This window comes from Cetorhinus maximus, chromosome 4 (assembly GCF_964194155.1).
Source record: "Cetorhinus maximus chromosome 4, sCetMax3.hap1.1, whole genome shotgun sequence".
Taxonomy (NCBI): domain Eukaryota; kingdom Metazoa; phylum Chordata; class Chondrichthyes; order Lamniformes; family Cetorhinidae; genus Cetorhinus; species Cetorhinus maximus.
Genome location: NC_135882.1, coordinates 179,095,003 through 179,118,083, shown reverse-complemented (window position 1 = coordinate 179,118,083; position 23,081 = coordinate 179,095,003). Strand labels below are relative to the sequence as shown.

The window sequence follows — 23,081 nt, the reverse complement described above, 5'->3', positions numbered from 1 at the left end:
CAGGCTGTGAACTGAGGTCCTCATGTGAAGGGCAGGTTTCTGTAATTGAATCCTGGACCTTATTCTAGGTGCAGGGGTTCAATCTGCTATAAGTTACAGACTGCACCAATATCTGAATGTGTATTTTAACCCAGTGGCTGTGCTCCTTTGAAGCAGCTGATATTTATAAGACAATGCAATTGCTCCTTGTGCCTGCCCAACCTCCAGAAAACTGAATTCCCTTTCAAAACATGGCCAAAAAAATATCCAAGCAAATTTAGTGTAAAGTTGCAATAACATTATTTTTAATAATTATACACAACTTATTATAATTTATGTTTTTATTGGTTTTACAACAAGAATAATACAGAAGAATGATTCACCTGAAAACAGCTCCTTGTACAGTGGACAATGCAGACGAGATATCAAACACACTGCAAGACAATCCAACGTATACAGCGTACATTAAATCAGTTTGCTCTATATATATATAATTAGAGGCAACACTCCGTGGATTCAAGTCAGTCAATTTATTCTCTGGCAAAGCAAAGATGGTCGACAGGAGTCCATCGCCATTGGTGTCGGCTATGGATTTGGTCAGATGAAATGTGCGAGTCTCAGATGTCTCAAAATTCTTTCCAAAAGCACTCCAACCTCCCTTGTGCAGGACTTAACATGTACTCGCAGGCTGCCACACACACTGATAATGCAGTCCATCCTTCGACCGTGGGAAAGGTGTTGTTACCCCAGTATCGCAGTCCTGCCTAGTACTGTATTAAGAAAGTGAGCACTGACTTACTTACTCCCTCCTCAGAACGGTGCAGCAGAATACATTCCCTTCCACAATCAAACAGCACATTGGATCATGTGAGTTGCTCTGGGGCTGCCTTACCTTTCAAGTTACTTTGTACAATAAACGTGTTTTTGGACATCATTCAGGAGAGATGACTTCTCACCATAACAGTCTTCATTCTCCTAGTGGGCATCTGGTTTCCACCACACAAATAACTTTAAGGGCACAGCCCCCCACACAAGCTCTGGCATTACAGGACAGCTCACATTATGTGATGGGGAACCTGTCGCATGGTCAAGCCTACATCCCAGCTGCCTATGGTTCCCCTTTTCCTGTCCCTCCCACAGCCCCTGTCCTAAAGTACTAGCCTGAAAAAATTTGAAACAGAGGAGACTTAAACATTGGAATTAAGGGGGATGAGGCCACATGGAAAGAGAGATTGGTGAAGGAACAAAGCAAAGGCTTAATAGGTTTTTGGGCTGAAAAGGTGAGGTAGTGATGCTCCACAAAAATGAATTGGGTTTGGAGAGTGAGACTATGGGAATTCACTGGCAGGATAAGCAAAAAGGTACTTCAGTATGGGAAAAAGTTTAAGTTTATCAAGTACCTTGTCAAGAGTAGGGAGAGGAGATACACCTTAAATTGTAAGATTTTAAAAGAGTTGAGGAGTAAAGGGGCCTTGCATGCTCAGATATACAGGTCGTTAAAGGTAGCAGTGGGAGAGTCTAAAAGAGGCAAATGTATCCTTGATTTGATATCTGGATGTATAAAATGAAACAGCGGGGAAATAATACTGGCCTTAGAATCACAGAATCTGAAAGCACAGAAGGACCTCATTTGGTCTGTTGTGCCTGTGCCGACTCTTTGAAAACTGTCCAATAGGGACCCATTTCTCAGCTTTGTTCCCTATTGCCCCACCTGGGCAAACCCTATTCAGGCTGTATTGTAGTTTTATGTACTGTGGTGGATGTCCCATTACAGGAAGTACGTAGTTTAGTGTTTCTATTATTGACCAATAATCCAGAGACCAATTCTCACCACAGCCGTGAGAGAATTTAAATCCAGTGTAAGGATCTGGGAAATAAAAAGCTAATATCGGTATAAGTGGCCACGGAACTGTCAGACTGTCATTAAAAACGCAACTAATTCACTAATGTCCTTTAAGGAAGGATAACCTTTTGTCCTTACCCAGCCTGGACCTATACTGGACTCCAGTCCCTACACCAACAGGATTGATTCTTAACTCCCCTCTGAAGTGACCTAGGAAGACACTCTGCCCAAGGAAAGTTTCTCTGGGCAACTAAGGATGGGCAACAAATGCCAGTGGAGACCACACCCAAAGAATAAAAAGACATAAAAGAAGCTGTGTAGGAATGATGAGTTAATTATGAAATTTAAACGGGTACCAGGTAATAATAAGGTAAATGGATACAGATGGGATCTACCCCAGAGTACTGAGGGAGGCATGGGAGATTGCTGGGGCCTTGACAGAAATTTTTGTATCCTCACTGGCTACGGGTGAGGTCCCAGAGGACTGGAGAATGGCCAATGTTGTTCCATTGTTTAAGAAGGGTAGCAGGGATAATCCAGGAAATTACAGGCCGGTGAGCCTTACGTCAGTGGTAGGGAAATTATTGGAGAAGATTCTTTGTGACAGGATTTACTACCATTTGGAAGCAAGTGGACGTATTAGTGAGAGGCGGCATGGTTTTGTGAAGGGGAGGTCGTGTCTCACTAACTTGATCGAGTTTTTCGAGGAAGTGACAAAGATGATCGACGATGGAAGGGCAGTGGATGTTATATACATGGATTTCAGTAAGGCCTTTGACAAGGTCCCTCATGGCAGGCTGGTACAGAAAGTAAAGTCGCATGGGATCAGAGGTGAGCTGGCAAGATGGATACAGAATTGGCTTGGTCATAGAAGACAGAGGGTAGCAGTGGAAGGGTGCTTTTCTGAATGGAGAGCTGTGACTAGTGGAGTTCCGCAGGGATCAGTGCTGGGACTTTTGCTGTTTGTAGTATATGTAAATAATTTGGAGGAAAATGTAACTGGGCTAATTAGTAAGTTTGCAGACGACATTAAGGATGGAGGAGTTGCAGATAGTGAAGAGGATTGTCAAAGGATGCAACGGGATATAGATCGGTTGGAGACTTGGGCAGAGAAATGGCAGATGGAGTTTAATCCGGACAAATGTGAGGTAATGCATTTTGGAAGGTCTAATACAGGTAGGAATTATACAGTAAATGGCAGAACCCTTAAGTGCATCGATGGGCAGAGGGATCTGGGTGTACAGGTCCACAGGTCAGTGAAAGTGGCAACGCAAGCGGATAAGGTAGTCAGGAAGGCATATGGCATGCTTGCGTTCATCGGCAGGGGTATTGAGTATAAAAGCTGGGAAGTCATGCTGCAGCTGTATAGAACCTTGGTTAGACCACACTTGGAATATTGCGTGCAATTCTGGTCGCCACATTACCTGAAGGATATGGAGGGGTTGGAAAGAGTGCAGAGGAGGTTTACCAGGATGCTGCCTGGTCTAGAGGTTATTAGCTATGAGGAGAGGTTGGAGAAACTCGGATTGTTCTCACTAGAGCGACGGAGATTGAGGGGTAACTTGATAGAAGTTTACAAAATTATGAGTGGCATGGACAGAGTAGATAGTCAGAAGCTTTTTCCCAGGGTGGAAGAGTCAATTACTAGGGGACATAGATTTAAGGTGAGAGGAGAAAACTATGGAGGAGATGTACGGGGCAAGTTTTTTACGTAGAGGGTAGTGAGTATCTGGAATTCGCTGCCAGAGGAGGTGGTGGAAGCAGGTACGATAGTGGTGTTTAAGAGGCAGCTTGACAAATACATGAATAGGATGGGAATAGAGGGATACGGACCCCGGAAGTGCAAAATGTTTTAGTTGACGGGCAATATGATGGGCGCAGGTTTGGAGGGCCGAAGGGCCTGTTCCTGTGCTGTACTTTTCTTTGGTTCAGGGTAACCACAAAAATTAAAGGGCAGTTTAGAAAAAAAATTTTTGGGATTTTTATATTCATGTGGGGTCACTGGCTAGGCCAGCATTTATTACCCATCCCTAATGACCCTTGTTCAGAGGACATTTAAGAGCTAACCACATTGCTGTGGATCTGGAGTCACAGGTAGAACTGGTAAGAACAGCAGATTTCCTTCCCTGAAGGACATTAGGGAACCATTTTACAATCGACAATGTTTTCATGGTTATCATGAGACTTTCAATTCCAAATTTTTATTGATTTCAAATTTCACCATCTGCTGTGGTGGGATTCGAACCAGAGTCCCCAGAGCATCACGCTGGGTCTCTGCATTACTAGTCCAGTGATGCCATCGCCTCCCCTGAGGAATTCTTTGCAATATGGCTCATGTGGAGAAAAGATCAGGGTAAACAAGATTGGTCAGGTTGTCTGTTTCTGTGCTGTCTCTGATTCTAGAAAATGAATGCAGAAAGGCAAGGCAAAGCTTGGATATAAAGGAAGGACAGAATTTGGAAAGGAGTATAGAGGATGGATGGAGGGTGGGTAGGAGAATTTTGTTTTTCTTTGTTCATGGGACGTGGGCATCGCTGGCTCGGCCAGCATTTGTTGCTCATCCCTGAATTGCCCTTGTTCAGACGGCATTTAAGAGTTAACCCCATTGCTGTGGGTCGGGAGTCACATGTAGGCCAGACCAGATAAGGACAGCAGATTTCCTTCTCTAAAGGACATTAGTGAACCAGATGGGTTTTTACAACAATCGACAATGCTTTCATGGTCATCATTAGACTTCTAATTCCAGATTTTTTTTTTTAATTCCACCATCTGTCGTGGTGGGATTCAAACCCAAGTCCCCAAAGCATCACCCTGGGTCTCTGGGTCACCAGTCCAGCGACAATACCACTACACCATCGCCTCCCACAATGGGATGGAAGCTGGAATAGAGGAAGGATAGAGAGTGGGTAGGAGAATAGAGGAAGGATAGAGGCTGTGTAGGAATATAGGAGGAGGTTTGGAGAGGACTACAGGGAAAGGATATTAAGATTTTAGAATGTGTTCAACGCAGATTCACTAAGATGCAGTCTGGTATGAAGAAATGCAAATACAAAGAAAAACTTGAAAATATGTTTTTTTTCCATTTGAACAACACAGATTATGGAGTGATATGATAGAAGTGTTTCAAATGATGAAAGGGTGGGATATGGGAGAAAGATTTAGAACAGGAAGTATGAGAAACCTCTTCACACAGCCTAGTGAGGCTGTGAAATTTAGTCTGTGTCAATATGTGTGAGTAGTTTGGAGAGGCGAAGGAAAAAGGGTTGAAGAGCTATGGAACAGGGTGGATAAAATGCAATGGGGACTATTAGCTCGTAAAGAGAGGAATCAGCAACATGGATTGGTTGGGCCAAACTGCCAGTTTGTGTTGCAACTTCTATTTGTGGCAAAGCTTGGTTGCTTCACAGAAGCAGGGCAAAGTTTTGGCGTGGGGCAGAGAAGAGTCATTCATTCTACTATACAGGGGGAATGAGACAATCTCTGCTATACAGAGGGAACAAGACAATCTAATGAAGTCATGCTTTCACCTCAGCAGGCTATTTCACACTATGTTTGCCTTCTCACTTGCCACTATGGTTTGTTATCCCAACTTTCTACCATCTGCATTATGATCAATCTTATTTCGTATGCCCTCAAACTGCTCCCTGCCTCCCTCCCAAATACTCAACAGCCTCCACGTTGAAAAATCATTAACCAAGAGAATGCAGACATGTTATGGTGAGCAGCAATCACTCATTCGATCATACCTTCTGCCAAGTGTAGCGTTCTGTTTGGCTGAACGCTGCACTTTCAACTACGATTGAGGATGCCTCGGCAGAATTGAGGAGACCCTCAAGCAACAAGCCTCAGCAATGGCGCCAAATCGCCAACGAAGCCTACAGGAAAATAACGGGAAAAGAAAAAAGCATGATAAATTTCTGGGGGAGAAAAATGACAAGGTATGATCGAAGAGCAGTAATGGATGGATGGCAATGTGTATTGTACTGGGCAATACAGGACAATAGGGCAAATAGAGGACCTGACCTGAAGATCTTGTCCTTCAAGTCTCAGTTTCCTGGCATAGAACAGGCAGCTACCCAATTTCGCTCCAGTAATAAGATTGGAAAAATCTTTAAATTCAGCTTCAGAGCTTTAAACATTTAAAGCATTCAGAACTTTGCAGCAATGTAGCTGACTGACAAAAATGGAGCCCATTGGAGAACTGTCAGTGCACAATCTTTCATCAGAATTCAAAACATTCATGTCACATGGAGGAATTCAAGCTTTAGAGTGTTATTACAGCCCTGGGAGTATTGGCTTTTGCTTTACTATACAAGATGACATACTCCCCACCCCCTCCCCCAAGCCTCTGATTCTTGTGTAGATTCTATTGCATGTGGTCTTTGCTCACATATGTTGCCCTTGTTCTTCTCCAAAGCCACGCTCCTACTTTACCCTCTTCTCTTCTACTCTACTGCACAATTCCTAATCTCCACTCTACTGCCGTGCTCTCACTATGCTCTCCCCGAGTCTTCTATCCAACTCCATGCTTGTCATCTATGTTGACCCAGCTCCAACTCTGCAGCCCATCACCTAATTTGACCTTCCACTGGACAGCCCAATGCTCCATCTCTTTCTCCCCCTCCCTCCCACCAATGGCTATACCCTTTTACTCTAACATCTGTGCTTGAACTTTACTCTCAAAGTCCAGTGCATTTTAGTCCAGATTCCTTCCCGTTCTAACTCTAAAACACACATCTTTCCCATTACACCTCACCTCTGCAAGCCAGTTTGAACTTATGTTTGTCTTCTTATTCATCATTGCAGTCTGTTATCTCGACTTCCTACCTTCCACATTATGATTCATTTTATTTCACATATCCTATTTTAAATAGTCCCCTTCTACTTTGCAGCCTAATTCTCAAGTGTCCTTTTACTTCTACGCCTATATTTGCAGGTCTTACCCAACTCCTGTTGTTGCCCATAGGCTTCTAAATCTATTTCCCTTTTTAATTTACCTAACCCAACAAAGGCCCACTTCTCTCATCCTACTCTTTTCCTCTCCTACTCACGAAGACACAGTCTTCCTGTTGGGTGCAGTTCCATGAAGAATAGGCATCCCTGGCATCCCACTGAACTGGGCACAATTAACTCATGATCCTTGACAGTTAGAGTTGGCTGGAATGATGGTGAGCATCACAATCAAGCCAAACACAATCCTGTCCTTAAATGAAAGCCACACAGTAATTCCCACTGAGGTTACAGAATTGCAATCGGGATAAAGATGACTGACTATTTCTTTCTATCTCCTGATCTAGGGATGCCAAATTTAATTTAGCTTCTTCTACTGTCAAGGCTGAGAGCAACTCACTTAGCACAAACCAGGAATCAAGTTTGCCAAGTTTCTGGCCTGCAAGGAGCTGAGTGAACCTGCCAAGCCACCTGTAGAACACTTAAAATCTCACCACTATAGCCCACAAGATAACTCTTCGTTTTCATAAGCTACACTAGCTTCCTGACTTTCTATTACTGCTGTATCCCCACCTTGTTACCTTATTACAAGGCACCATAACACCACTTCTATTCTCCAAACTGCATCCTGACTCTAAAGTTCCAACCAGCCGTCCTCTTCCACTGCACAGCTCCTACCCAACTCAAAGCCTTCCAACTCTCCATCACTAAATTGTACAGCTACCATCTCCACTGTCTTTTTCTAACTCCATGGTCTGTAAACCATACCCTGGTGCCAAAGTATGCCCTTTAAACCTTACAACCCCCAGGTCAGCTAGATCCTTCCCCCACTTCTTTCCAAGCCAACTTCTCCTTATACACCTATGACTCCCATCCAAATTTCACCTTCACTCTATGGTCCCATCTCAGTTGGACCTTCCAACTCTACCTCCCTCTCCATGGCCAAACGACCCTTCTAGTTTCTCAGCTCCAGTTCAACTGACACCATTAACTCTACTCTCCCCATAAAGAACTAACTCCTTTCAATTCTATAGCCTTGGGCCACCTGCCTTTTCAAATTTCACAGTCATAATCATCATCTTGTAAGTGGGCAGCACAGCTCCATATCAATTATAGGTTGACATTTTCAACCCGCTCTTAACTATACATTTTGACTTACTCCTATATTACTTATAGATTTATATCTTTTACTCATCGCACCTGTACTGGCAAATCTCTTCTCACTGCAACCTTCTCTAGATCTTTGGCTCATCATGCCTACACTAACTGTGCTTCTACAGCTATGACTAAATTCCTACTATACTAGCTATAACTGAATCAATATCTTTGACCATTTAACTAATAACTTATTGAAGTCAATTTTCCAAAAGCATAAAATGAATTAGAATTCTCCAAAAGGGCTGGGTAACAGGCCCCAGTTATCTGTCTGACAGTAATGTTTACTGTTAGACTGATTCAGATTCTGTTACCCTCGGACATGGAAACAGAACCAGACAGTACAGATAATGAAAAGTAAGCATCACACACTCTGTCTAGCTAACAAAATGCTTATACTTCCAGCTTTCAATGGCATGATCCATTTTCAACAGAAAAACATCAAGACGCAGCATACTGACTGAAAATGGTGCAATAATGCAACAAAAACAAGATGAATGAAGAGCAGCAAACCACAGCCATTGAAGCCAGTTGTCATCCAGACTATCTGATCTTTTCTAGTAGAAGGATTGCTTTGTTGAAAACAAATGTGCCATTGCTGCAACAATTGTACAGACCGTTCTAAGATTGCTTGTAGTGTGAGGTTTGTTCAGCACTAGTGAAAGTAAATACTTTCCAGAGGGATGGAGGATACTGAAACTCTGCAGGTCTCTCCCTTGTACCATTTAGTACAGCCCACAGCTTCTGAATGACTCCTCTTGGCAGTTTACACACGGACCTTTGAGAGGGTTCCACATTACTGTGAAGGGGTCATGTGGAGTATTATGGCTGAATGGTGTATGGCTGAAATGGCCCAGCACCATAGCTCTTACTTGCAATCCAAGACTCCAACTAACAACATTAAGATGATCCCTGGCTTCTTGATATTGTGCAGTAATTGTTTCGTTATTGCACACAAGCTGGCAAGAGAGCAGCAGAAATCATATTCCTGAGAACGGTGGGTGGAGAGGGGGACAGGGATAATGACAGAACACTACTAGGAACGGGTAAAGGTTGAACGAACAGAACGAAAAGCTGCTCCACCCTGACTTAGCAATCCTAACCTTCACATCATAACCAGGTCAAATATTTATTCAATTCTCTTTGAAAGTAATTTTTGAATCTGCTTCACCTGCCCTTTCAGGCAGTGCTCTCCAGATCATAACAGCTCGCTGCCTACGAAAATTCTCATCTCCTCTTTGGTTCTATTGTCAATTATCTTAAATCAGTGCCCACTGGTTACTGACCTTCCTACTAGTGGAAAGTTTCTCCTTATTTACTCCATCAAAACCCTTCAGAATTTTGAACATCGCTATTAAATCACCCCTTAACCTTCCCTGCTCTAAGGCAAACAATTCCAGTTTCTCCAGTCTTTCCACATTAACTGAAGTCCCTAACCCCTAGTATCATTCTAGTAAATCTCTTCTGCACTGTTTCCAAGGCCTTGATATCCTTTCAAAAGTGTGGTGCCCAGAACTGGACACAATACTCAGCTGAGGTCAAACCAGTATTCTTTTGAGGTTTAGCAAAAGTTCCTTATTTTTGTACTTGGGCCACTATTTAAAGTCCAGGATCGTTGCATTTGTTTTAAAACAACCCTTCTTAAACCCTTCCCTCCACAGATACCCTCCAACCCATATTCATGGTCACCCCCTCATTCTTGCCATCTTTCAACCACCACCACCACCAGCCCCGTGCCCTCATCTCAATCAAGACTATTTCTGACCACTTCCTTGCATTTCTCATCACCCACATCCCTCCGCTCTCTTCTAATCCCACTTGCTTTACTCTCTGTTTCTAGAAAAAAATCTCCTCCAACTCGCTCAAACTGCAATTTCAAACTCCCAGCTGCTTAGCTTTTCCATTTTCCCACAATACTCTGCAGCAGTTAAAATACTCAACCATTCCCCTTTGCCCAGTGAAGCTTCTACTCGTTCCCACCCAGTCACACCTCCTGATGTGGGCCTGATCTTCACACCCTCAAGTTGCAGGTGCAGAGTGTGCAGTGTCTACGGCACACAACTGGTTTAGCCATCTATCGACAGACTCAGCAGAAGAACATCGAGCACCATTGGGCCCTGCTCCCCTCAACCAAAATCAGCTACTATTCCAGGATCATCCTGGAATGCAAAGATAACCCTGGCTTCTCTCCTCCATTGTCAATTCCCTCCTTAAACACCAATAACAACAAGACAGCACCTTTACCTTAATAAATGCCCCAAGGTGCTTCACGGAAGCTTTGCAAAACAAAGTATGACAAGAAGCCATATTTATTTTTATTCTTTCGTGGGATGTGGGCATCGTTGGCTAGGCCAGCAATTTAGTTGCCCATCCCTAATTGCCCTTGAGAAGGTGGTGGTGAGCTGCCTTCTTGAACTGCTGCAGTACATGTGGTGTGGGTACACCCACAGTGCTGTTAGGGAGGGAGTTCCAAGAATTTGATTCAGCGACAGTGGAGGAACGGCGATATATTTCTAAGTCAGGATGGTGTGTGGCTTGGAGGCGAACTTGCGAGTGGTGGTGTTCCCATGGATCTGCTGGCCTTGTCCTTCTAGGTGGTAGAGGTCAGGGTTTAGAAGGTGCAGTCGAAGAAGCCTTGATGAGTTGCTGCAGTGCATCTTGTAGATGGTGCACACTGCTGCCACTGTGCTTCAGTAGTGGAGGAAATTAATATTGGAGGTGGTGGATGGGGTGCCAATCAAGTGGGCTGTTTTGTCCTGGATGGAGTTGAGTTCTTGAGTGTTCTTGAGCTGCGCTCATCCAGGCGAGTGCAGAGTATTCCATCACACTCCTGACTAGTGCCTTGCAGATGGTGGACAGGCTTTGGGGAGTCAGGAGGCGAGTTAACCTCTGCAGAATTCCCAGCCTTTGACCTGTTCTTGTAGCCACAGCATTTATGTGGCTGGTCCAGTTCAGTTTCTGATCAATGGTAACCCCCAGGATGTTGATAGTAGGGGATTCAGTGAAGTAATGTCATTGAATGTCAAGGGGAGATTGTTAGATTCTCTCCTGTTGGAGGTGGTCATTGGCTGGCACTTTTGTGGCACAAATTGCTTGTTACTTGCCAATTATCAGCCCAAGCCTGAATGTTGTTCAGGTCTTGCTGCATATGGGCACTGACTGCTTCGGCAGTCCGTGCCCATATGCAGATTGAGATAATAGGCCAAGTGGCCAAATGCTTGGCCAAACAGGTAGGTTTTAAGTAGTATCTTAAAGGAGAAAAGCGAGGTAGAAAGGTGAAGAGGTGTAGGGAGGGTATTCTAGAACCTAGGACCTAGGCAATGGAAGGCACAGCCACCAAAGGTGGGGCAATTAAAATTGGGGATTCACAAGAGGCCAGAATTAAAGGTGTGCAGATATCTCGGAGAGTTGTAGAGCTGGAGGAGATTTCAGAGATAGGGAGTGGCAAGGCCAAGGAGGGATTTAAAACAAGGATGAAAATTTTAAAATCATGATGTTGCTTGACTGGGAGCCAATGTAGGTCAGTGAACATAGGTGCCGGGCAGCAGAGATTTGGATGGCTTCAAGTTTACGGAGGGTAGAATGTGGGAGGTCATCAACAGTGCATTGGAATAATCGAGTCTGGAGGTTACAATGGCATGAGTAAGGGCTTCAGCAGCAGGGCAAAGTCAGGTAATGTTACAGAGGTGGAAATTAGGTAGCCTTAATGATGGCACAAATATGAGAACAAAACTCATCTCGGGGTGATCTCAGGCTTTATCTCAGACTGTTGCTGGGAGAGGGATAGAGTCGATAGCCAGGGAACAGGGTTTGGAGAGGGACCATAAACAATGGCTTCAGTATTTTCAATATTTAATTGGAAGAAATTTCTCCTCATCCAGTACTAGTATGCTGGATAAACAGTCTGATAATTTGGCAACCACAGAGCAGTCGAGAGAGGTGGTGGCGCTCTCCCTTCACTTTTAGTTCCAACAATGTGCAAAGAGTTCATTGAACACTTTGTCATAAAGATTGAGGCCATCCATTCAGCTGCCTCGGCTGCTTCCCTCCTTTCCACTTGATTTCCAAGCCAAATCTCCCCCCATGATCGCGTCTGCCTTAGACTGATCCCGTGGCCATCTCTAGTTCTCTTGTATCTCCGCTATGCCCTTCAAAAGCTCATTTTGTCCATGGGATCCATTTCCTGCTCCTTTAATCCTATTCCCACTAACCTGATCAGCCAACTTCCCTTCCCGACTCCCAGTTAGCTGATATTGTAAATGATTCTCTCTTCTCAGGTACGCCATTTTAAACACAAATTTCACCCATCCCTCCATAAAAAACACAACCATCAACTTTTCTGCCCTTGGAAATTATCACCAAACTCCCTTTCCTTTCCAAAGTTCTTGAATCATAAGACCATAAGAAATGGGAGCTGGAGCAGGAGTAGACCATTCAGCCCATAGAGCCTGCTCCATCATTCAATAAAATAAAAGGTGATCGGATTGTGGCCGTAACCCCACTTTCCTGCCTGTTCCCCAAAACCCTGAACCAATTTGTAGGTCAAAAATCTGTCTAACTCAGCCTTGAATATATTCAATGACCCAGCTTTCACTGCTCTGTGGGGAAGAGAATTTCAAACACTAATGACCCTCTGAGAAAATAAATTCCCCCTCATTTCTGTCTTAAGTTGGAGAACACTTATTTTTAAACTGATGATGATTCCCCCACGAGGGGAACATCCTCTTAGCATCTATCCTGTCAAGCCCCCTCAAAATCTTATGTTTCAATAAGGTCACCTCTCATTCTTCTAAACTCCAATGAGTATAGGCCCAACCTTTCCTCATAAGACAACCTCTCATCCAGGAATCAACCTAGCAAACATCTTCTGAACTGAATGTGTTGTCCCCCTAAACTATGCCCATCTTCCTGCAACTCCATGTTCAACCTCAAGCTGAGCTTCCAATCACATACCTTCTCCATCACATAACTCACCTACTTTGAGCTTTGTAACATTGCCCATCTCCAAGCCTGTCTCAGCTCATCAGTTTGTGAAATTCTCATCCATGCCTTTGTCAACCTCAAGCTTGTTGTTTCCAATGCTTGCCTGGCCAGTCTCTCATCCACCGCCCTCCCTAAACTTCAGCTCATCCAAAACTCTGCTGCCTGTATCCTAACTTGCACCAAGTCCTGTTCACCCATCCACCCTTGGTCTGACCAACATACATTTGTGCTTTTGCTTGTTGCTCCATCGCATCAAATTTAACATTTAATCCTTGCCTTTAAATCTCTTCACAGCCTCACCCTTCCCACACTGCTGCCTTGCCTAGACCTGCCTCCTCCCACAAAGAACTTCACATTTCTCTGAATCTGGCCCCTTGTGCATACTCTGTCCCTTTACCCACCACCAGCACAATGACCTCACCTGTCCAGGCCCCATGTCCCGAATTCCCTCCCTAAATCCCTCTGTTTCTCCACCTTCAGCACTTCTTTTTAAACCTCTCCTAAAGTCCCCCAATTTGCTTTTCTTTCCCTTATATCAATTTTGGGAAATTTTTCCACATTAAACCAATGATATAAATACAAGTTGCTCTTGTTATTGTTGTAAATAACCATTTCTCTGCTCAGTAAACAGCAATAATAGTGAGTACCACTTACTCTGAATAAACAGTGGTTCCGTACAGTTACACAGTGAATGACCCCTAGCCTGAATGAACAGTGACTCTGTATAGATGCACAGGGAATGAGTCTTATCCTGATTAAACAGTGATTCCGTACAATTACACAGTGAGTAGCTCTTACCCTAATTAGACAGTGACTTTATATAGTTACACAGTGAGTAACCCTTACTGTGCTGAATTAACAGTGAGTGTGCAGTTACACAGTGAGTGACCTTACCCTAATGAATAAACAGTGACTCTGTACAGTTACAGTGAGTAACCCTTACTCTGAATAAACAGTGACTCGGTACAGTTACAGTGAGTAACCCTTACCCTGAATAAACAGTGACTCTGTACAGTTACAGTGAGTAACCCTTACTCTGAATAAACAGTGACTCTGTACAGTTACAGTGAGTAACCCTTACTCTGAATAAACAGTGACTCTGTACAGTTACAGTGAGTAACCCTTACTCTATATAAACAGTGACTCTGCATAGTTACAGTGAGTAATCCTTACTCTGAATAAACAGTGACTGCATAATTACAGTGAGTAACCCTATGAATAAACAGTGACTCTGTACAGTTAGTGAGTAACCCTTATTCTGAATAAACAGTGACTCTGTACAGTTACAGTGAGTAACCCTTACTCTGAATAAACAGTGACTCTGTACAGTTACAGTGAGTAACCCTTACTCTGAATAAACAGTGACTCTGTACAGTAACAGTGAGTAACCCTTACTCTGAATAAACAGTGACTCTGCATAGTTACAGTGGGTAATCCTTACTCTGAATAAACAGTGACTCTGTACAGTTACAGTGAGTAATCAGTACACTGAATAAACAGTGACTCTGTACAGTTAGTGAGTAATCAGTACACTGACTAGTGACTCTATAGTTACAGTGAGTAATCAGTACACTGACTAAACAGTGACTCTGTACAGTTACAGTGAGTAATCAGTACACTGAATAAACAGTGACTCTGTACAGTTACAGTGAGTAATCAGTATAGTGACTCTGTACAGTTACAGTGAGTAATCAGTACACTGGCTAAACAGTGAGTCTGTACAGTTACAGTGAGTAATCAGTACACTGACTAAACAGTGACTCTGTACAGTTACCGTGAGTAATCAGTATAGTGACTCTGTACAGTTAGTGAGTAATCAGTATAGTGACTCTGTACAGTTAGTGAGTAATCAGTATAGTGACTCTGTACAGTTACAGTGAGTAATCAGTACACTGAATAAACAGTGACTCTGTACAGTTAGTGAGTAATCAGTACACTGAATAAACAGTGACTCTGTACAGTTACAGTGAGTAATCAGTACACTGAATAAACAGTGACTCTGTACAGTTAGTGAGTAATCAGTATAGTGACTCTGTACAGTTACAGTGAGTAATCAGTATAGTGACTCTGTACAGTTACAGTGAGTAATCAGTACACTGAATAAAAACTGACTCTGTACAGTTACAGTGAGTAATCAGTATAGTGACTCTGTACAGTTACAGTGAGTAATCAGTACACTGAATAAACAGTGACTCTGTACAGTTACAGTGAGTAATCAGTATAGTAACTCTGTACAGTTAGTGAGTAATCAGTACACTGAATAAACAGTGACTCTGTACAGTTAGTGAGTAATCAGTACACTGAATAAACAGTGACGCTGTACAGTTACAGTGAGTAATCAGTACACTGAATAAACAGTGACTCTGTACAGTTACAGTGAGTAATCAGTACACTGAATAAACAGTGACTCTGTACAGTTACAGTGAGTAATCAGTACACTGAATAAACAGTGACTCTGTACAGTTACAGTGAGTAATCAGTATAGTGACTCTGTACAGTTAGTGAGTAATCAGTATAGTGACTGTACAGTTACAGTGAGTAATCAGTACACTGAATAAACAGTGACTGTACAGTTAGTGAGTAATCAGTATAGTGACTCTGTACAGTTAGTGAGTAATCAGTATAGTGACTCTGTACAGTTACAGTGAGTAATCAGTATAGTGACTCTGTACAGTTATAGTGAGCAATCAGTATAGTGACTCTGTACAGTTAGTGAGTAATCAGTATAGTGACTCTGTACAGTTACAGTGAGTAATCAGTACACTGAATAAACAGTGACTCTGTACAGTTACAGTGAGTAATCAGTATAGTGACTCTGTACAATTACAGTGAGTAATCAGTATAGTGACTCTGTACAATTACAGTGAGTAATCAGTATAGTGACTCTGTACAGTTACAGTGAGTAATCAGTATAGTGACTCTGTACAGTTAGTGAGTAATCAGTATAGTAACTCTGTACAGTTAGTGAGTAATCAGTATAGTGACTCTGTACAGTTACAGTGAGTAATCAGTATAGTGACTCTGTACAATTACAGTGAGTAATCAGTATAGTGACTCTGTACAGTTACAGTGATTAATCAGTACACTGAATAAACAGTGACTCTGTACAGTTACAGTGAGTAATCAGTATAGTAACTCTGTACAGTTACAGTGAGTAATCAGTATAGTGACTCTGTACAGTTACAGTGATTAATCAGTATAGTGACTCTGTACAGTTAGTGATTAATCAGTACACTGAATAAACAGTGACTCTGTACAGTTACAGTGAGTAATCAGTACACTGAATAAACAGTGACTCTGTACAGTTACAAAGTGAGCAAACCCGACTGAATAAACAGTGACTCTGCAAACAAAAACAGAAAATGCTGGAAAAACTCAGCAGGCCCGTCAGCATCTATGGAGAGGGAAACAGAGTTAACGTTTTGAGTCCATATGACCCCGTATAACAGAGTTAATGTTTCGAGTCCGTCTGACCCCTGAAGAAGGTCATATGGACTCAAAATGTTAACAGTTTCTCTCTCCACAGATGCTATCAGGCCTACTGAGTTTTTCCAGCATTTTCTGTTTTTGTTTCAGATTTCCAGCATCCGCAGTATTTTGCTATTATCTTAGTGACTCTGCATAGTTATCCTACAAACTAAACAACCCGCCATTTAACCACCGATAATTGCTGAATAACATCACACATTAACAGCTGAAGCACACTCTATCCTTGTCCTTTCTACATTTCTCTAGAAAAATAAGAAAAGTTGCAATTTAGGAAGGCACTACCCTGACTCACATATGGTCACTCTCACTTGACCTAACCAATTGCCCAATCTTTAACCAGGTAAATGACACAGGGGCACTGGAGCAACTTTTCTTCTGAGCTTTATTGTGGGCAGAGTGTGCTGGGCAGGAGGCAAGCCCCTAATTCAGGGTAACCCAGAGACAGTGACAGAGAATGCGCAGTAGGGTGAGCAGGAGAGAGGTTTGAGCAGAGGGACTGGTGCAAGAAGCAGGTCAACACTTGAACCTCTTGTTTGTAACTAGTAGCACAGGATTCTGCAGAGAGCATGGATCACAGGCTGAAGTGGTTCTGTCCCAGATGGCAGGGCTAAGAAGCTTTACTGAAAGGGCTGAGCTCTTCAAAGCTAAATTAAAGCTCAGCTCTTCATTTCCAGGGGCCAGGAGTTGAAGCAATAGTAAAAATGTTCTGACCCAAGACCTGGGGAGGAGGCTGCAGCAAGAACACTTGTGTGAAATGCCATAGGACAAATGAGCTGAAGAGTTGGCAGTAGCTGGTAGGATGGGGCGAAGTGATCCAAGCTCTTCTGTTCCGTTTGTCCAACTGGGGGCACAGGCCCGATCTTGGGGCCTCCGATCGTGGTGAGGGAACGCACGGGCTCGGATCTCTGCACGACTTCGATGGCGATGGTGATGGCGATGAAGGTGATAGCGATGGCGATGGTGCCTGTCCACGTTCACCCCCAGGACGTGTAGGTGCTGCAGAACAACATGCCCTGCACGAGCTTTAACCTCTCACTCTGCCACCAACACAATGGGAACACTGCTTCCAGCAAACACCTCGGACCGCGAACAGAAGGACACAAACACATTGAAAGCATTGCGTGCAGGCTGAGATATCAGAATGTGCAGAGACTCTATCCCACCAAGGCAGGGTGAGATATGAGTATTTGGTTTTTTTTTGAGATACAGAAACATTTACAAATGTAGAAAGATGCTGATACACAGACAGACAAGAAGGTTTCAAGCTTTCATTTCCCCACCCACCCAGCGAGAGAAATGCTGCAAATCAGTTGAAATATGGTCACTCAGGAAAGTACAAACAGATTAGCGATGGAACAGCTGCAACAAGCTGGCAAACTGACCACACTCTCACATGAAAAGAAATCAAAACTTGTATTGTCAACAAATCAAAATAAAATACAAAATAAATGAAACAGAAAGGAGATGTGGAGGCAATTCTGAAGCTGCCTAGTTCCTTCAGTACAGCATTGCATATTCACTTAACCCACAGCTGCAGTTAGTGCCTTCTCCTACTTCCCATCACTCTTGTTTCATACCACAGGGAACAGGTCTGAGGACTATGTGGCCATCAACAGCCAACACGGCGAATAATTCCCGATTCTACTGCAATGCTCATGATAATGGCCCCATAACATACTACACAGGCTGTAATCTTGTTCATGCACGTTCCACTTGCTATAAACAGGCTTATACATACACCACATGCTTATAAACATGCTCATGCATGCAATATATATGATTATAATCACACTCATGTATACACATTATAAATATGTTTATGCATACACACATGCTATAAACACACCGTTGCATACACCACACATGCTATTAACATGCTCATGCATACACCAAGGATACAAAATGTTCAGAAAAGATAGGGAAGGTAAAAGGGAAGTTGGGGTTACAATACTGATTAGGGAAGATATTAGAGTATTGGAAAGAGGGAATGTCCTTGAGGGAGCAAACTCAGAATTCATTTGGTTAGGGTTAAGAAGCAAAAAAGGATATGATCATGCTACTGAGGGTATTTTATAGGCCTCCAAATAATGAGAGAGATAGAGGCAGGGAAATCAGCAGGGAAATCAGAGATGTACGAGGACTATTAGGGGGGCTTTAATTGCCCAAATATTGATTGGGATCATGTTAGAATAAAGAGTAAGGAGGTGGAGGAATTTCTGAAATGTGTTAAGGTGAGCTTCCTTCATCAGTATGTTCTTAACCCAACTCACAAGGAGACATTGCTGGATCTGGTGCTGGGGAATGAGGTGGGCCAAGTGTCTGAGGTGGAGCACTTAGATAAGAGTAATCATTGTATTATATGATTTAGACTAGTAATGCAAAAGAGCCTCCAAAATCCAAAAATCTTCAACCAGCATGAAAATAGAAAGAAGGTAGTAAGAGGTGTGATGGGGCCTATTAGGAACCAACAAGGTGATATTTGTATAGAGACACAGGACAAGGCTAGAATACTTAATGAGTATTTAGTATCAGTGTTCACTAAGGAAGAGGAAGCTGACAAAATATTGGAGGATGCGGAGATGGCAGAGGTAATGGATGGGGTGAAAATTGAGAGGCAGGATGTACTGGAAAGGCTGGCTTAGAGTTGATAAGTTCAGATGGCTTGTATCCAAGATTGCTAAAGAAAGTGGGAGTGGGGGTAGCGAAAGGGCTTGCCATAATCTTCCAATCTTCCCTAAGGGAGGATTGGAGAGTGGCAAATATAACGCCCTTACTCAAGAAAGAGTTCAAGGACAGTCCTAGTAACTGCAGGCCAGTTAACTAGTAATACAAACAGATCAGCCATGATCTTATTGAATGGCAGAGCAGGCTCGAAGGGCCGAATGGCCTACTCCTGCTCCTATTTTGTAAATTCATATGTTAATCTAAGATCAGTGGTTGGTAAGGTTTTGGAATCCTTAATCAGGGAAATTAAATCACCAGGCATTTGGAGAGGTTTGAGTTAATTAAGGTTAACCAGCATAGATCTGTAAAAGGCAGATCATGCTTGACTAATCGAATTGAATTTTTTGATGAAGTGACAAAGAAGGTTGATGAAGGGAATGCAGTGGATATTGTCTATATGGATTTTTAAAAAAGCATTTGACAAGTCACCACATGAAAGGCTGTTTAATAAAGTTGAGGCTTATGGAATAGGAGGGTCAGCCTTAGATAAAAAATTAGTTTAAGGACAGAAAACAATGAGTTGTGGTAAATGTTTAATTTTCAGACAGGGGGATGGTAGATAGTGGTGTTCCTCAAGGGACACAGTACCAAGCTTTTTTTGCTATATATGAATGACTTCAATCTTGAAATAGAGTAAAATTTCCAAATTTGCCAATTATACCAAACTTGGAGGAGCGGAAAGCAGTGAGGATGATATCAATTGACTGCAACAGGGCATAGGTAGGCTAACAGAATGGGCAGACAAGTGACAGACGGAATTTAATACAGAGAAGTATGGGGTGATGCATTATAGCAGAAGTGATGGAGAAAGGCAATATAGGCATAATTGCCTCGTTCTAAAGAGTATGCAGGAACAGTGGGACCTGGGGGTACATGCATATAGATCTTTGAAGGTAGCAGGACATATTGAGAGAATGGTTGGCAAAGCATACGGGATCTTGGGCTTCATAAATAGAGGCAGTATGTATAAAAGCAGGGAAGTTATGTTGAACCTTTATAAATCTCTGATTCAGCTGGAGTATTGCATTCAGTTCTGGTCACACTTTAAGAAAGATGTGAAGATCCTTGAGAGGGTGCAGGGGAGATTTACCAGAATGGTTCCAGGGATGAGGGGGTTTTAGTTACAAGGGGAAATTTGACAGAGGTGAACAGGATTATGACAGGCTTAGATAAGGTAGACAAGGAAAAAAACTTTTCCCATTAGTTGACTGTATAAGGACTAAGGGACACAGATTTAAAGCTCTGGGCAAGAGAATGAAGGGGAATGTTAGGAAGAACTGTTTCACACTGTAAGTGGCAATGATCCGGAACTCACTGCCCACGAGAGTGGCGGATGAGGAAACAAGCAGTTAAGGAGGCAAATGGTATGTTGGCCTACATTGCAAGAGGACTTGAGTACAGGAGCAAGGATGTTTTACCTTGGTGAGACCACACCTGGAGTGTTGTGTGCAGTTTTGGTCTCCTTACCTAAGAAAGGATACACTTGCAATAGAGAGAGTGCAGCGGAGGTTCACCAGGCTGATTCCTGGGATGGCAGGATTGTTGTATGAGGAGAGGTTGGGCCGACTATACCTGTATTCACTGGAGTTTAGAAGAATGAGAGGGGATCTCATTGAAATGTATAAAGTTCCGACAGGGCTGGACAGACTGGATGCAGGGGTGATGTTCCCTCTGGCTGGGGTGTCTAGAACAAGGGGTCACAGTCTCAGGATACAGGGTAGACCATTTAGGAGTGAGATGAGGAGAAGCTTCTTCACTCAGAGGGTGGTGAACCTGTGGAATTCTGTACTACAGGAGGCTGTGGAGGCCAAGTCACTGAATATATTTAAAAAGGAAATGGATTTCTGGACTCTAAAGGCGTCAAAGGATATGGGGAGAGTGCAGGAGTACGGTGTTGAGATAGAGGAACAGCCATTATCATATTTAATGGTGCAGCAGGCTCGAGGGGCCGAGTGGCCTACTCCTGCTCCTATTTTCTATGTTTCTATGGAAATTTCCTGGGCACTTGAAGGAAATAAACTTGCAGGGCTACAGGGACCAAGCGGAGGAGTGGGACTGACTGGGTTGATCCACAGGGAGCCGGCGTGGACTCGATAGGCTGAATGGTCTCCTCCTTGCCATAAATAAATGTAAATTTACCCTGACAAGACCCATCAGAGTCTTGTATGTTTCAATAAGATCGCCTCCTTCTAAACTCCAATGAGTTGAGATCCAACCTGCCTGACCTTCCCTCATCAGACAACGGCTTCATCCCAGGAATCAACCTAATGAACGTTCTCTGAACTGCCTCCAATGCAAGTATATCCCTCCTTAAGTACAGAGACCAAAACCGTGCTCTAGATGTGGTCTCACTAATGCCCTGTACATTTGTAGCAAGGCTTCCCTACTTTTATACTCTATTCTCTTTGCAATTAAGGCCAACATTCTATTTGCCTTCCTAATTACTTGCTGTATCTGCACGCTAATATTTTGTGATTCATGTACAAGGACACCTAGATCCCTCTGTACCACAGCATTCTGCAGTCTCTCTCAATTTAAGTAATATTCTGGTTTTCTATTCTTCCCAACAAAGTGGACAACCTCACATTATCCCACATTTTCTTCACGCAGAAGGTGGTGAACCTGTGGAATTCTCTACCACAGAAGTCGTGGAGGCCAAGTCACTGAATATATTTAAAAAGGAAATACATAGGTTCCTGGACTCTAAAGGCATCAAAGGGTATGGGCAGAGAGTGGCCATCTGGCGTTGAGATAGAGGATCAGCCATGATCATATTGAATGGCAGAGCAGGCTCGAAGGGCCGAATGGTCTACTCCTGCTCCTATTTTCTATATTCTATGTTTCTATACTCCATCTGTCAATCTTTGCACACTTACTTAACCTATCTAAAGCCCTTTGTAGAATCTTCATGTCCTCCACTACAACGTTCTTTCTTAACTATTTTTATATCACCAGCAAATTTGGCTGCAATACAGTTGGTTCCTTCATCCAAATCATTAATATAGATTGTAAATAGTTGAGGCCCCAGCGCTGATCCCTGTGGCACTCCATGAGTTATAGCTTGCTAACCTGAAAATTACCCATTTATCCCGACTCTCTCTTTCATGTTAATTAGCCAATCCTCTATTCATGCTAATATAGACTCCAATACCATGAGCTCTTATCTTGTGAGGTAACCTTTTATGTGGCACCTTATCGAATGCTTTTTGGAAATCCAAATACAACTATATTTATTTACTGATTCCCCTTTATCCATCCCATTTATTACATCCTCAAAGAACTCTAATAAACTTGTCAAACATAATTTCCCTTTAATACAACTATGTTGACTCTGCTTGACTGTATTATGATTTTCTAAATGTTCTGCTACTACTTCCTTAAGAATGGGTTCCAGCATTTTCTCAATTGCAAACATTAGACAAATTAGCCTACAGTTTCATGCTTTCAGTCTCCCTGCTTTCTTGAATAGAGATGTTACATTTGCAGTTTTCCAATTCACCAGGATCTTTCCAGAATTAAGTGAATTTTGGAAGATTACAACCAATGCATCCACTATCTCTGCAGCCACTTCAGATCCCAGGATGCAGGCCATCAGGCCCAGAGCACTTGTCAGTCTTTAGTCCCAATAGTTTTTCTAGTGCTTTTCTTCTAGTGATAGTGATTTTTAAATGTCCCTCCCTCACTTTTGCCTCTTGACTTTCTACTATTCTTGGAATGCTTTTGTGTCTTATACCATGAAGACAAATACAAATTACCTGTTCATAATCTCTGCCATTTCCTTGTTTTCCAGTACTAATTTCCTAGTCTCATCCTCTATAGGACCAACGTGTACTTTAGCTACTCTCTTCCTTTTTGTATAATAGTAGAAGCCTTTATAGTTTTTATATTTCTTGCTGGATTTTTTTCTCATATTCTAATTTCTCCCTCTATTTTTTTTCTAATTATCCTTTTCTAGTTC

The 23,081-nt window shown here is 42.7% G+C and overlaps 1 protein-coding gene across 9 annotated transcripts in view; it reads right to left on the bottom strand.

The window, feature by feature from the left end:
• LOC144680067 (arf-GAP with GTPase, ANK repeat and PH domain-containing protein 3-like) overlaps positions 1 to 23,081 on the bottom strand; it is a 708,867-nt gene that overhangs the window by 260,578 nt on the left and 425,208 nt on the right. For 2 of the 9 annotated variants that reach the window (XM_078541210.1, XM_078541208.1), the window contains exon 10: positions 303 to 749. The exons of 5 other annotated variants lie outside the window; for them this stretch is intronic. In XM_078541210.1, coding sequence (XP_078397336.1) covers positions 744 to 749 — 6 coding nt within the window. In that variant the 3' untranslated portion in view covers positions 303 to 743. Of the gene's footprint in view, positions 1 to 302; positions 750 to 3,747; positions 5,698 to 23,081 lie in introns of those variants that run through there. 2 more of the 9 variants (XR_013576479.1, XM_078541207.1) reach the window with 2 other exon arrangements.